The 14482-nt window shown below is 37.3% G+C and overlaps 1 protein-coding gene across 1 annotated transcript; it reads right to left on the reverse strand.

Annotated features, from left to right (window-relative positions):
* Window positions 1-1378: 1378 nt before the first annotated feature.
* On the reverse strand, window positions 1379-8815 carry LOC307149407 (serine/threonine-protein kinase pim-2-like). Its single transcript, XM_079855707.1, has 12 exons — window positions 8744-8815; window positions 8295-8630; window positions 7364-7549; window positions 7087-7181; window positions 6870-6920; window positions 6268-6649; window positions 5986-6165; window positions 4070-4214; window positions 2247-2324; window positions 2060-2137; window positions 1464-1772; window positions 1379-1424 (listed from the first exon to the last, which is right to left on the reverse strand). The coding sequence occupies exons 1-8, from the start codon at window positions 8769-8771 to the stop codon at window positions 4111-4113; spliced, it is 1362 nt and encodes a 453-aa protein (XP_079711833.1). The 5' UTR covers window positions 8772-8815; the 3' UTR covers window positions 1379-1424; window positions 1464-1772; window positions 2060-2137; window positions 2247-2324; window positions 4070-4110.
* Window positions 8816-14482: the final 5667 nt, after the last annotated feature.

Raw genomic sequence — 14482 nt, forward strand, 5'->3', positions numbered from 1 at the left:
GGAATCACTCACATGACCTGTGCACTTGTAATGACACATCAAGGATGTTAAGAGGCTAAAAGCAGGTTTAGTACTTGCCCCATTGAAGTCAACAGGGTGCAAATTTTAAAAATAGAATAACTCGGTGTAGGCAACACCGATTTTTGTCGTTGTTCTCTGTATTGACAGCATTCCAAATGTACAAAAAAATTAGCTCAATGTTAAAATTGACCGGAGTTCTCCTTTAACTTCCTTACTTCGTGTGTTACATGTGTAGTGACATTACAAAACGAAACTGTGCACATTAGCATACTCCCTTTCAGACTCTCTGTTCTGTAAGATTGGTTGCTCCCAAAACCTTCTTTTCTGTGAAAAGATAGAAGACGACTATAAAAAGCTCGTCTTCACTGGATGATGATGATGATGATGATGATGATGATGATGATGATGATGATGAAGTGTCCATGTTTTCTCAGCTGTCGGCTCGAAAGTTTTGGAATGTGGAATGGGGCGTAACCGTAATGAAGCCTGTTTGTCATTTTGATAATTCACCGACCAATCGTTATCTGGCACAAGAAGTTCAAATTTCATTGGACAATGTGAAGTGGAGCGATAATTTTCCAGTCATTCATAAATTGTTTGAAAATTAGATGGACAGACGAATTTACATTTATGAAGCGATCTGAATCTGCGTCGTTTAATCAATGGATGCTAATTACAAAGCACTGCACAAAACCAGCACCAAAAGTCGCATTAATGGGTATATTATAGCTCATTTATAAAACAATAAGCCGGTCTGTCACAGGTTGAGGGACATTGCAATTTGAGAGACAGATTTTGAGATTGTCTGATTTGAATGTATTTTGTTTTTACCACTAATTGATTTTTAAGAAAGCCTCATGTGAGCAAGACTCTGTACTGAGATTGTAGCTGGTTTTCTACTCTCAGAATGATGTTGATGATGATATTATAATAAAGCTAATAAAAGATTTTACAGGATCCACCTCTTAGTTTCTTCAGCTGTTTTAATTCAGTGATGTATAGAAGCTTGTTTCTGCCACAGAATAAAAGGTAATTGTACCTTTTTATCTCACAATTCACATTTCTAAACTCCTTATATCCTGCAATACTGACTTTTTTCTCATAATTTCTAGCCTTGATTAATTTGGACAAAAATCATCCCTGCACAATGCCCATTGCATTATGATGGTGGGAGTGGTCCAATGTCTGTACATACAATGCAGTTTTCTCTAAGCAGTTCTCAGAATTGCGTCCTTGGGACCAGGGCGTTAATTTATATATATATATATATATATATGATGTGCATGGATAAATCATTTATAATAAATTATTATTTCTTTATTGCAATATTCAATAAAAACAAGAATTGTCCAATTGTCCATTTCATGGTGACTTTAATATGTTGTTCAGGCAACATGTGCATACTATGATTATCTTCACTTTATGCATATTTATAATTAAACAAAATATGATATAAATCAAATAAAACCGAATCGGGAAATACATGCATACTCTGTTTATCTTCAATGTATATTTATAATACAGAGAATATAGTATATTTATACATGAAAATTAGCTATTTTGGCTTTAAATGTAAACACCATTGTTAATTCATGTGTATCGTCCTAATAAATAAATAGTTTCATTTTTTTATTCAGTTCATTTTACAAAGTACAAATGTTGGTGATGCTTCGTTCCCTTGTTCATTCGCTGGTATCCTTAGGCATGCTCCGCTTTTTACATGGACTTCGCTGACTTGCACCTACATTTTCCTTTTGAGGAAATAGACATAATCAGGTTTAATAAGCTGGAAGGAGGTAAAAAAGACACATCACTTAACTTGTTTTACCACGAGGGGTCTATGAATTTGACTGAAATATACAAAGTATTCTAAATTGAGGATAACAAACAAAGTAGCTTAGTTGAAGACCGTGTTTGTTTTTAATAAATAATTTATCATAATAAGAGATCATTTTCGACAATTACCCTGAATATCTGGGGGAAAATGTGGGTCCCTCTCAATGTCTATGGTGGTTGCAGCCTTAGCTGAAGTTTTTACCTTGGAGGTCAGGAAACCAAGTCTTGCGTTTTCTCTTCAATTCAGCTTTCTCTTCTTCACTTGGTTTAGATTCAGATACTGGTGAAATGAAAAATAATAATTAAAATACAATTGGTGGAAATAATATATTAATAATCTAAAAGAAAACAGTATATTTTGTTGTTGTGGCGCTAGCTGAATTTCTTACCTTCAACGCCAGGAAACCAGGTCTGGAGCTTCCTTCTGAACTCAGCCTTCTCTTCTTCAGCGTGTTTAGAGTCAGAAACTACTGAATTAAAAAAACAAATAATTAAGTGGCACAATTGGTGAAAATAATATTAATACATATATATATATATATATATATATATAGAGCTGGTAAGTCCCGCCCATCCGTAAAACCCCAAGTGGACCTCTAGGTTGAAAAATCGTCAATGCAAGTGAATGGGAGAAAATAATTATTTTTTGATCCCGTTTGAATTGTGCCATGAATGTGAACATATGTTGTCTGTGAATTTTTTATATAATTTTTCATGTTACGAGTTTGACAGTATATTGTATGATTCTTTGGCTAGCAGTTGTGGAAAAGACATAACGAGAAAGACTACATGTCGCCTATGTGACGTCACCCCATAACACATTTCCCTCCACTTATCAAATCACGGTGCTAAATGCTGCGATAATCTATGGAGACAGATCGAGATGCCTGTGTGTTTTGTACCCAAATGTCAACATTCAAACCAAATCGGCTGTTCTTTCTTCAGATTCGCGTCGAAAGCAGTGAAGAGTTGTAGTCCACAAAGTGCTCTCACACAAAGTCTAACCGTATCAAACTTCTACCAGCTAAATTGTAGCATTCTTTACACGAAAAATTATATTAAAAATTCACAGACAACATATGTTCACATTCATGGCAAAATTCAAACGGGACCAGAAAATAATTATTTTCTCCCATTCACTTGCATTGACGATTTTTCAACCTAGAGGTCCAGTGGGGTTAGCGGAAGGGGCGGGACTTACCAGCTCTATACACACACACATATACAGTGCAATGCATAAGTGAATACACCCATGCTAAAGTTGACTAAAAAGAGGAATAAAAAATCATATTTTGGAAATTGAACGTAATGCCTTAATTTAAAAAATTAGGAAAAATCCAACCTTTAAGGACACCAATTTTCTTTGTGAATGAATAATGTATCGTAAATAAATAAATGTTCTTCCTTAAAATACATGGTGCATAAGTGAGTACACCCCTATGTTAAATTCCCATAGAGGCAGGCAGATTTTTATTTTTAAGTATTTTTTTAAAAAATTTTTTAGGATACTATGCATCCTGATAAAGTTCCCTTGGCCTTTGGAATTAAAATAGCCCCATATCATCACATAGCCTTCACCATACCTAGAGATTGGCATGGTTTTATTTCAGTTAGCCTAATAGCTAATTTGATTTGCATTGAGAGATGATCTTATGGAAAGTACTCCATGCCAATCTCTAGGTATGGTGAAGGCTATGTGATGATGTGGGGCTATTTTAATTCCAAAGGCCAAGGGAACTTTATCAGGATGCATAGTATCCTAAAAATTTTTTTTTAAAAATACTTAAAAATAAAAATCTGCCTGCCTCTATGGGAATTTAACATAGGGGTGTACTCACTTATGCACCATGTATTTTAAGGAAGAACATTTATTTATTTACGATACATTATTCATTCACAAAGAAAATTGGTGTCCTTAAAGGTTGGATTTTTCCTAATTTTTTTAATTAAGGCATTACGTTCAATTTCCAAAATATGATTTTTTATTCCTCTTTTTAGTCAACTTTAGCATGGGTGTATTCACTTATGCATTGCACTGTATATATATATATATATATATATATATATATATATATATATATATATAAATGAAGGTGACTTGACTATAAAAAGAACATTACAATGAACAAAAATTTAAAAACCTCACTACAAATAATCCAGAATTGAAGACAAATGCTAATAATCCTACTCTGTCTGTTACTCTTCCTCACACCTGAAATCTCTGATCGAGTGAATCTCCTGAAGTTCTCCATCCTACAGTAGATCATTTCTAATCCACTTATGTTGTAAGATCTGCTCTAACGTCGGGCGTTTAGTTGGATCCAGGGTTAGGCACTGGCTAATCAGATCACTGCATTCTGTACACATTTTATTAAAGGGGTGGTTGATTATGATTTCACTTTTCTAACTTTAGTTAGTGTGTAATGTTGCTGTTTGAGCATAAACAACATCTGCAAAGTTACAACGCTCAAAGTTCAAAGCAAAGGGAGATATTTGCTTTTAAAGAATTCACTTTTTAAGGACTACAACAAACAGCTGGTAGGGACTACACGACATTCCTCCCGGGTTAGTGACATCACTAACCCTAAAATTTACATAAACCCCGCCCCCTGAACACGATTTATAGATTTTCAAGACAGAATATGCTAATCAATGACTAGAAGATAACTACACATAAGCTACATAAATTCATCAACTAACCATTCAGAAACATCCTGTTGCATTCTACATGTTGTCACCTCTTCTTGAGTCTCTCCATCATTGTCTGAATTCGGTTTGAACATAAAAGGTTAAAAGTTTTAGAAATTTTCAGTGCATGTCCATGTGAATGCAAGCTGTTGAAGCTCCGCCCTCTGTGCCGGGAGCAGCAGCTCATTTGCATTTAAAGGAACAGACACAAAACGGTGCGTTTTTGCTCACCCTCAAAAACTGACCATTTTTACATGCTATATAAAAATATCTGTGGGGTATTTTGACCTAAAACTTCACATACACACTCTGGGTACATCAAAGACTTATTTTACATCTTGTGAAAAGGGCATTATACCACCCCTTTAAGGAGAGAGCTGGTTAGTCATGACCATGTGACACTAATGTTGGCATCTATGAAAGCAGCATCTGAAACATGATTAATATAAGGTAAAGTGTTCTTTATCTTTACTTGACCTTCGCCTGGACCTGATGACAACGCAGTGCTGAAGTGCCAACTAGTCTCTCCCTATGGAGGATCCCTCTACCACTCTACAGATAAGGCGTTGTCGGGAAAATCCGTTTCGCGTTCCTACCCCAAAGCAACAAAATAAAATAAAATTCTTTATCAAAATTTATAGGGAAAGACAAGTACTTTGTTTAGGCTTGGCTTGTAGGGAATTCCAAACCTGCATATATTCAAACGCACATAACTATAGAACTCATTCTAAATGCGCATGTAAACGCCATCAGTGTTTCTCACAGGTTCGCGTTTAAAGTCTGTGTAGAGGGAATGGTGTCGTCTTAGCGGCCCCTAATTTAATAACAAATGATCGTTGCGACGGAAGCAAATCAATCAAAACTAACTTTAGATGGAAATAACTTAACTCTGCTATAAAGCCAAAACAATCTCTGTTACCTTAAATTATACGCTTATCTCTGTGAAGCTGCTTTGAAACAATCTACGTTGTTAAAAGCGCTATATAAATGAAGATGACTTGACTTGACTTGACTTTAAAGGTGAAGTATGTATTTTCTTCTGCACTAGTGGCACATTGCGAAATTACAAAATAAAGCATATTTAAAAAAACCTACGTTATCACGTCATCCCCAACTCAAACATCACAAACGCAGCTCTTACTGGTACTTGTGAAGGCATGTTTCAGGTCCAACATATTAGGAATACTTTTAGCTGTGTTGCATTTGTCTTTATGAACATTTGTCTTTTGATCTGTTCACTTTGACGAGTTCATGACCTGTTTAATCTCCGAAAGTAGAAATGCAGTGAATTTTGGCTTTCACTTCTGTGACTAAAGCTACATTTCGTAAAGTATTTAACTATATATCAAAAATTTTACACACTTCACCTTTAACTGTGTCTGTACTGAGCCTTTTGCTTTATGTACGTGTTTATCAATGTTATTAATATCATTCACTCACCGTTGGATAAGCTGGTGTTCTGAAATGTAACTTTGGCTTCTTTGATTTCCGTTTGATTGTGAAAAGGAGGACATGCGTTCACCATCTCGTACAGCAACACTCCTAGAGCCCAGACATTTGCTGGGACGGCGTGAAATCGAGGTTCTGTGAAGACTTCAGGAGGGCAGTAATCCAGCACTCCTGTAAGCAAGACATTTGTGTGTTGTTGAGCAATTTTTTCAAAGTGTCAAATAATCAGCAAGTCATTACATCCAGGTTTCCACACACTCCCAAAATGCTCACCAATGTAAATGTCGCTGTCGTAGCCATCACTACTAAGCAGCTGACCAGAGCCAAAGTCTATCAGCTTGAGCTCTAATGTGTCTTTCTTCAACAGGAAATTGTGTGCATGAACATCATTGTGAAAAACGTCATGATCAATGCAGTGTTGCACTGCCAGCACAGCCTGTCGCATGATGATCCGTGCGGTCGTTTCGTCCAGTTGAGGATTACGAATGATAAAGTCCAGCACGCTCTCACAGGGTTCGGGATACTCCATCACCAGGGTGTATTTTCGAGGGTGCTCAAACCAATCGTGTAGTTGTATGACGTAGGGGCTTATGGGTTCTTGCCTCATCATTAGCAGCAGAGCCACTTCTGTAATGAGAGGTTCGGGATGTCCAGGCTAGAGAAAAGAAAAGAAGACAGAAGATTAGCTGGGTAAAAATCTGAAGAAAACTTCATTTTTAAAGGTACTTTTCTTTGATCTTTGTAGATCCGATCAACAGAGCCTTTCCAGGCTTATTTGTCTATTACATTTACACCTAAAGCTTCCTACAGGTGTACTGACTACAGTAATCAGCACTTAAACAACTAAATACACATTCAGCTTTTGGCCAACTTACAATAGCAAGATAAAGATCGTTGCAAGTCTTGTGCATCCGCTTGATGGCAACCTGCAAAAATGAAAAAAGAAACACACTATTCAATAACAGTAACAGCATTCAAGCGCCTGACCTTGCACATAACATTTACGATTTGAGCATCTAAGTATTAAACCATGTGTATTAAATATGTTTTGATGCATGCAAGAGCAAAATGTTTATACAAATCAGCAAAAACCTTTTTGCCGTCAAATTTGCGTGTTCCCTCGAACACTCTTCCGAATCCTCCGGATCCAATCATCTCTCCCGCGTTATAGAGAGACTCAAAGGAGTCTGAAAAACAAACAGGAAAATATGAGAAATATATGAGCTTGCTAGATCCTTTGTTTTATATTAAAAATATTAGTGCAGGTCGAAAAAATAATATTAATATTCTCTGAAAACAAGCCTCAAGATATCTTTAGTGGAAAACAAGACGATAATACTGTTTAAAACAATAATGACTGCAGATTTACCATGATCTGGCTCGACGCCGGAGTGATCTGGATCAGAATCTGGCTCTGAGTCCAGATCTAGTGGAGGAACGAAAGGCTCCACAACATCCACAGCTTTACTGTCAGAACAGCAGCGGGACAGACTCGTCCACAAGTTCCTGATGAACCAACAAATCCTGTCCATCTTCTTATGTTTTGTAGGTTTTTCTGAAAAAAAAAAAAATGTTTTTAAAACATCTCTGACCTCACATTTAACAATGATATAACTTCCATTTTACTGTTAAATTCATATCTTTAATGTCACAAAATCAAAGTAATGCAAATATTTCCAAGCTATCCGCCTGACGACGCCCTGTTTCTGCTTAATACCTGCATAAATGTCCCTTAACGGTGACGAAAATTTTTCACAATATTAAGTAATAATCATTTTATTTCATGATAATGATAGTTATTTTTTTGTTATTTTGTTTGATCTTTTATTAAAAAGAGAGCATACATTTCCAGGCCTCATTTGGCACAGTTCTGGCAATGGTAAAGGTCATATGAGCCATCATGTCTTAAAATATATTTTACATTTATTTTTTAGGAAATATAATATATTTAAGTAAACATTGATTTTATTAAATACAGCAATGTCTTATTAAAGACATAACTTAACTGACTCTGTTTACATGAATACTGGTCACAACTGCCATTTTGACACAATTTTGTCAGTATTTGACCATACAAACGCAATACAGAACTCTATTCAGGATCGTGCGTGTGTTTTCGGGTGTGTGTCAGACAGCGCAAGTGAGTTCATGGCTAATTGGCTTAACAAAAATATATTCAAAGAACGTTTTGTCCAACTAAAATATTTCAGAAGAATTTCGCTAAGAAACAGTAAATGTGACCAGACCTTAACTTGTCAAACATTTTAAGCAGTCACCATTCTGCCTTATTTCAGTCTCACCTGTCGAGCTCTTGTTCTCATCCTCCATGGCACCGTGAGCAGTCGGGACGTTTGAAGTCTCGACGGGAACTTGACCAGGCAGTGGAGGACACATCCACTCTTGGAAGCTGTCGGATCTGGACAAACTTCTGTTTCCGCCACTGCCTTGTTCATGTTGGCTCTCAGATCTGTTGTTACTGCTCCTCTTCTCGACGATGTACGTGCCTGTGCTGCTCAAGCTCGACGACAACCCACAAAACCGCCGCACCACATCCCTCACACAGTGGGACAAAGATGGTGTGGACATGATGCCCGGTGGAGAATCTGTGGAAGCAGCTCTCCTGGATCTGCCTGAGGCTGGAATATACCAGACATTTTTAATAATATTAATAATCAATGTCAGTGGTCACACCAAAAAAAATGCAACTTTCCATTTAAGCAGTCATCATTCTGCCTTATTTCAGTCTCACCTGTGGAGCTCTTGTTCACATCCTCCATGGCACCGTGAGCAGTCGGGACGTTTACAGATTGGTCATTTATAAAGCACTATATACATGAAGATGACTTGTCTTGACTTTTAAAACAAAGCAAAAGTGGCTGTGATGTCTTGATAACTTCTTTCCAGTCTTCAGTCTCTCATGTTCTGGCTCAGACGTGGACAGGCTCTGATCTCTAGTGTGGCGCTTGAGTTCCTGTCAGGATGGGGTTGGACTTCAGGCTTCAGGTCAAGTCTCGAGCTCAAGCCCTCCACCAAGGACAGCAAGTATGTTATTTCCTGTCCAATACAAAGATTATATAAGCAAGTCAACTCATGAATGTTTTTTTGTTTGTTTATTTAAAACAAAAAAAAAGCTGATTTACACAACAGAATTGAATTCTTGGAATTGCATCACTGATTCTGTTATTTTCCTGTTTATTACCATGAAGCCGCTTTGAAACTATCTGTATTGTTTAAAGCGCAATATATATATATATATTATATGTGTGTATATGAAGGTGACTTGACTATAAAAAGAACATTACAATGAACAAAAATGTGAAAACCTCACTACAAATAATCCAGAATTGAAGACAAATGCTAATAATCCTACTCTGTCTGTTACTCTTCCTCACACCTGAAATCTCTGATCGAGTGAATCTCCTGAAGTTCTCCATCCTACAGTAGATCATTTCTAATCCACTTATGTTGTAAGATCTGCTCTAACGTCGGGCGTTTAGTTGGATCCAGGGTTAGGCACTGGCTAATCAGATCACTGCATTCTGTACACATTTTATTAAGGAGAGAGCTGGTTAGTCATGACCATGTGACACTAATGTTGGCATCTATGAAAGCAGCATCTGAAACATGATTAACATAAGGTAAAGTGTTCTTTATCTTTACTTTAAAGGTGAAGTATGTATTTTCTTCTGCACTAGTGGCACATTGCGAAATTTCAAAATAAAGCATATTTTAAAAAACCTACGTCATCACATCACAAACGCAGCTCTTACTGGTACTTGTGAAGGCATGTTTCAGGTCCAACATATTAGGAATACTTTTAGCTGTGTTGCATTTGTCTTTATGAACATTTGTCTTTTGATCTGTTCACTTTGACGAGTTCATGACCTGTTTAATCTCCGAAAGTAGAAATGCAGTGAATTTTGGCTTTCACTTCTGTGACTAAAGCTACATTTCGTATAGTATTTAACTATATATAAAACATTTTACACACTTCACCTTTACCTGTGTCTGTACTGAGCCTTTTGCTTCATGTATGTGTGTGTTTATCAATGTTATCAATATTATTCACTCACCATTGGATAAGCTGGTGTTCTGAAATGTAACTTTGGCTTCTTTGATTTCCGTTTGATTGTGAAAAGGAGGACATGCGTTCACCATCTCGTACAGCAACACTCCTAGAGCCCAGACATTTGCTGGGACGGCGTGAAATCGAGGTTTTGTGAAGACTTCAGGAGGGCAGTAATCCAGTACTCCTGTAAGCAAGACATTTGTGTGTTGTTGAGCAATTTTTTCAAAGTGTCAAATAATCAGCAAGTCATTACATCCAGGTTTCCACACACTCCCAAAATGCTCACCAATGTAAATGTCGCTGTCATAGCCATCACTAGTAAGCAGCTGACCAGAGCCAAAGTCTATCAGCTTGAGCTCTAATGTGTCTTTCTTCAACAGGAAATTGTGTGCATGAACATCATTGTGAAAAACGTCATGATCAATGCAGTGTTGCACTGCCAGCACAGCCTGTCGCATGATGACCCGTGCGGTCGTCTCGTCCAGTTGAGGATTACGAATGATAAAGTCCAGCACGCTCTCGCAGGGTTCGGGATACTCCATCACCAGGGTGAATTTTCGAGGGTGCTCAAACCAATCGTGTAGCTGTATGACGTAGGGGCTTATGGGTTCTTGCCTCATCATTAGCAGCAGAGCCACTTCTGTAATGAGAGGTTCGGGATGCCCAGGCTAGAGAAAAGAAAAGACAGAAGATTAGCTGGGTAAAGATCTGAAGAAAACTTCATTTTTAAAGGTACTTTTCTTTGATCTTTGTAGATCCGATCAACAGAGCCTTTCCAGGCTTATTTGTCTATTACATTTACACCTAAAGCTTCCTACAGGTGTACTGACTACAGTAATCAGCACTTAAACAACTAAATACACATTCAGCTTTTGGCCAACTTACAATAGCAAGATAAAGATCGTTGCAAGTCTTGCGCATCCGCTTGATGGCAACCTGCAAAAATGAAAAAAGAAACACACTATTCAATAACAGTAACAGCATTCAAGCGCCTGACCTTGCACATAACATTTACGATTTGAGCATCTAAGTATCAAACCATGTGTATTAAATATGTTTTGATGCATGCAAGAGCAAAATGTTTATACAAATCAGCAAAAACCTTTTTGCCGTCAAATTTGCGTGTTCCCTCGAACACTCTTCCGAATCCTCCAGATCCAATCATCTCTCCCGCGTTATAGAGAGACTCAAAGGAGTCTGAAAAACAAACAGGAAAATATGAGAAATATATGAGCTTGCTAGATCCTTTGTTTTATATTAAAAATATCAGTGCAGGTCGAAAAAATAATATTAATATTCTCTGAAAACAAGCCTCAAGATATCTTTAGTGGAAAACAAGACGATAATACTGTTTAAAACAATAATGACTGCAGATTTACCATGATCTGGCTCGACGCCGGAGTGATCTGGATCAGAATCTGGCTCTGAGTCCAGATCTAGTGGAGGAACGAAAGGCTCCACAACATCCACAGCTTTACTGTCAGAACAGCAGCGGGACAGACTCGTCCACAAGTTCCTGATGAACGTACAAATTCTTTCCATCTTCTTATGTTTTGTAGGTTTTTCTGAAAAAAAATAAAAATAATTAGAAACATCTCTGACCTCACATTTAACAATGATATAACTTCCATTTTACTGTTAAATTCATATCTTTAATGTCACAAAATCAAAGTAATGCAAATATTTCCAAGCTATCCGCCTGACGACGCCCTGTTTCTGCTTAATACCTGCATAAATGTCCCTTAGCGGTGACCAAAATTTTTCACAATATTAAGTAATAGTCATTTTATTTCACGATAATGATAGTTATTTTTTTGTTATTTTGTTTGATCTTTTATTAAAAAGAGAGCATACATTTCCAGGCCTCATTTGGCACAGTTCTGGCAATGGTAAAGGTCATATGAGCCATCATGTCTTAAAATATATTTCACATTTATTTTTTATGAAATATAATATATTTAAGTAAACATTGATTTTATTAAATACAGCAATGTCTTATTAAAGACATAACTTAACCGACTCTGTTTACATGAATACTGGTCACAACTGCCATTTTGACACAATTTTGTCAGTATTTGACCATACAAACGCAATACAGAACTCTATTCAGGATCGTGCGTGTGTTTTCGGGTGTGTGTCAGACAGCGCAAGTGAGTTCATGGCTAATTGGCTTAACAAAAATATAAGAACGTTTTGTCCAACTAAAATATTTCAGAAGAATTTCGCTAAGAAACAGTAAATGTGACCAGACCTTAACTTGTCAAACATTTTAAGCAGTCACCATTCTGCCTTATTTCAGTCTCACCTGTCGAGCTCTTGTTCTCATCCTCCATGGCACCGTGAGCAGTCGGGACGTTTGAAGTCTCGACGGGAACTTGACCAGGCAGTGGAGGACACATCCACTCTTGGAAGCTGTCGGATCTGGATAAACTTCTGTTTCCGCCACTGCCTTGTTCATGTTGGCTCTCAGATCTGTTGTTACTGCTCCTCTTCTCGACGATGTACGTGCCTGTGCTGCTCAAGCTCGACGACAACCCACAAAACCGCCGCACCACATCCCTCACACAGTGGGACAAAGATGGTGTGGACATGATGCCCGGTGGAGAATCTGTGGAAGCAGCTCCACTAGATCTGCCTGAGGCTGGAATATACCAGACATTTTTAATAATATTAATAATCAATGTCAGTGGTCACACCAAAAAAAAATGCAACTTTCCATTTTAAGCAGTCATCATTCTGCCTTAACGTTATTTCAGTCTCACCTGTGGAGCTCTTGTTCTCATCCTCCATTGCACCCAGAGCAGTCGCGACGTTTGAAGTCTTCATTGGCTCGACGGGAACTTGACCAGGCAGTGGAGGACACATCCACTCTTGGAACATTTCTAATAATATTAATAATCAATGTCAGTGGTCACACCCCCCAAAAATGCAACTTTCTATTTTCAATGACAAATAATTTATGATTCTTTAATAAAAGCCTCTTCTGACCTCTGCGAGAGCGTTTGGATGAAGTGGACGGACGTCCATCATCTGGCCTCTGCAACTCTCTCTTCCTCTGAGCCGGACCTGTGGACACAGAAACAAACTCACAAGACAGAGGTGTTAAATGTCCAGGAATAAGCTCCTGGCTCTGTGCCTGGCTCGGGCCTGGGCCTGGCATCCTCCTTCAAACTGTAATAAAAACAATACAAAATACAAAATAATACAATAAAATAAAATTCTCCTCAGAAAAAACCCTCCCCCCAAAAAATAAAATAAAATAAATAATAAAATAAAACTCCAAACTCCCTCTAAATTTAGAAAAGAACAATCAAATAGAAGTGTCCTCAAAAATAATATGATAAAACTATAAATAAAACTATGTAAATGAGTATATCCTCCGATCTCCTTCTAGAATAAAAGTCTCCTCTCTGAAATCCTCCAAACAGCTTCAAAATCGCAAGATCAGCACAGAAAATATTCAGCAGAAATCTCTGAATTCGCCTCGCCTCAACCAACAGAAAGCGATCTAGCCTGTTGATATTTGCAGACAGAATTCATAACACGCGTCGCAATAACAAATTCATAACACGCGTCGCTTTAGCAACAAAAATTCGAAGCATTACAGTTACAGTATTATTCGAAATACCTGAAGTCGCGCGTGAGCGGCGCACATCGAATCTGGAAACAAACTGAATCAGGACTGAATGTTTAGCTAAAAATTGAATAAAGCATTAAATAAGGTACTACGAATCAGTGAATTTGAGTTTGATGTATGTAACGTATATTATTATATCAGTAACAAAAATAAAAAAATTGTAATCGTTCAAAAAAGTATTAGACATTTATGGCAATGCTATTCAGAGACGAATATGTTGTCCACCAGAGGGAGCCCCAGAACAGCAAATTAAAAGACTATGAAAATTGTTCAATAACTTGCAGTCAAAATAGCATACATTCATTATAGTTTCATAAAGTTAAATAAAGCCCAATAATGAGTTTGCAAAAACTTACAGACTTTTATTTTAATGATATTGACAGCATATTTGTCAAGTTGCAGACATGACAGAATGTATGTCCAAAATTAGAAGAGGCACTATATAAACTGTCTACTTTTATATAGTACCTATATTAATACTTCCATAAAGAGACACTTAAAAACTCATATTTTATTTGAAAAGAGACATGTCCATTGTATAACTATATATCATCAACACAAGCCATTGTGCTTGAACACCGACGATCGCCTCAAGTTAAACTGCATTGTTTCATTGACCTTCTGTGTCATTGCCCACAACGCTTACGTGACAGGACTTTGAAACAGCAAACAGCTAAAACAATAAAAGGCATGACTTACATCGCATCCAGCTAGCCAACTCCGTCCAAGCTCCATCATCCTTATTTTTTCTTCGTTTGAACGCCCTGAGAAAGGATTTTGTA

Source organism: Squalius cephalus, assembly GCF_949319135.1.
Source record: "Squalius cephalus genome assembly, chromosome: 21".
Taxonomy (NCBI): Eukaryota; Metazoa; Chordata; class Actinopteri; order Cypriniformes; family Leuciscidae; genus Squalius; species Squalius cephalus.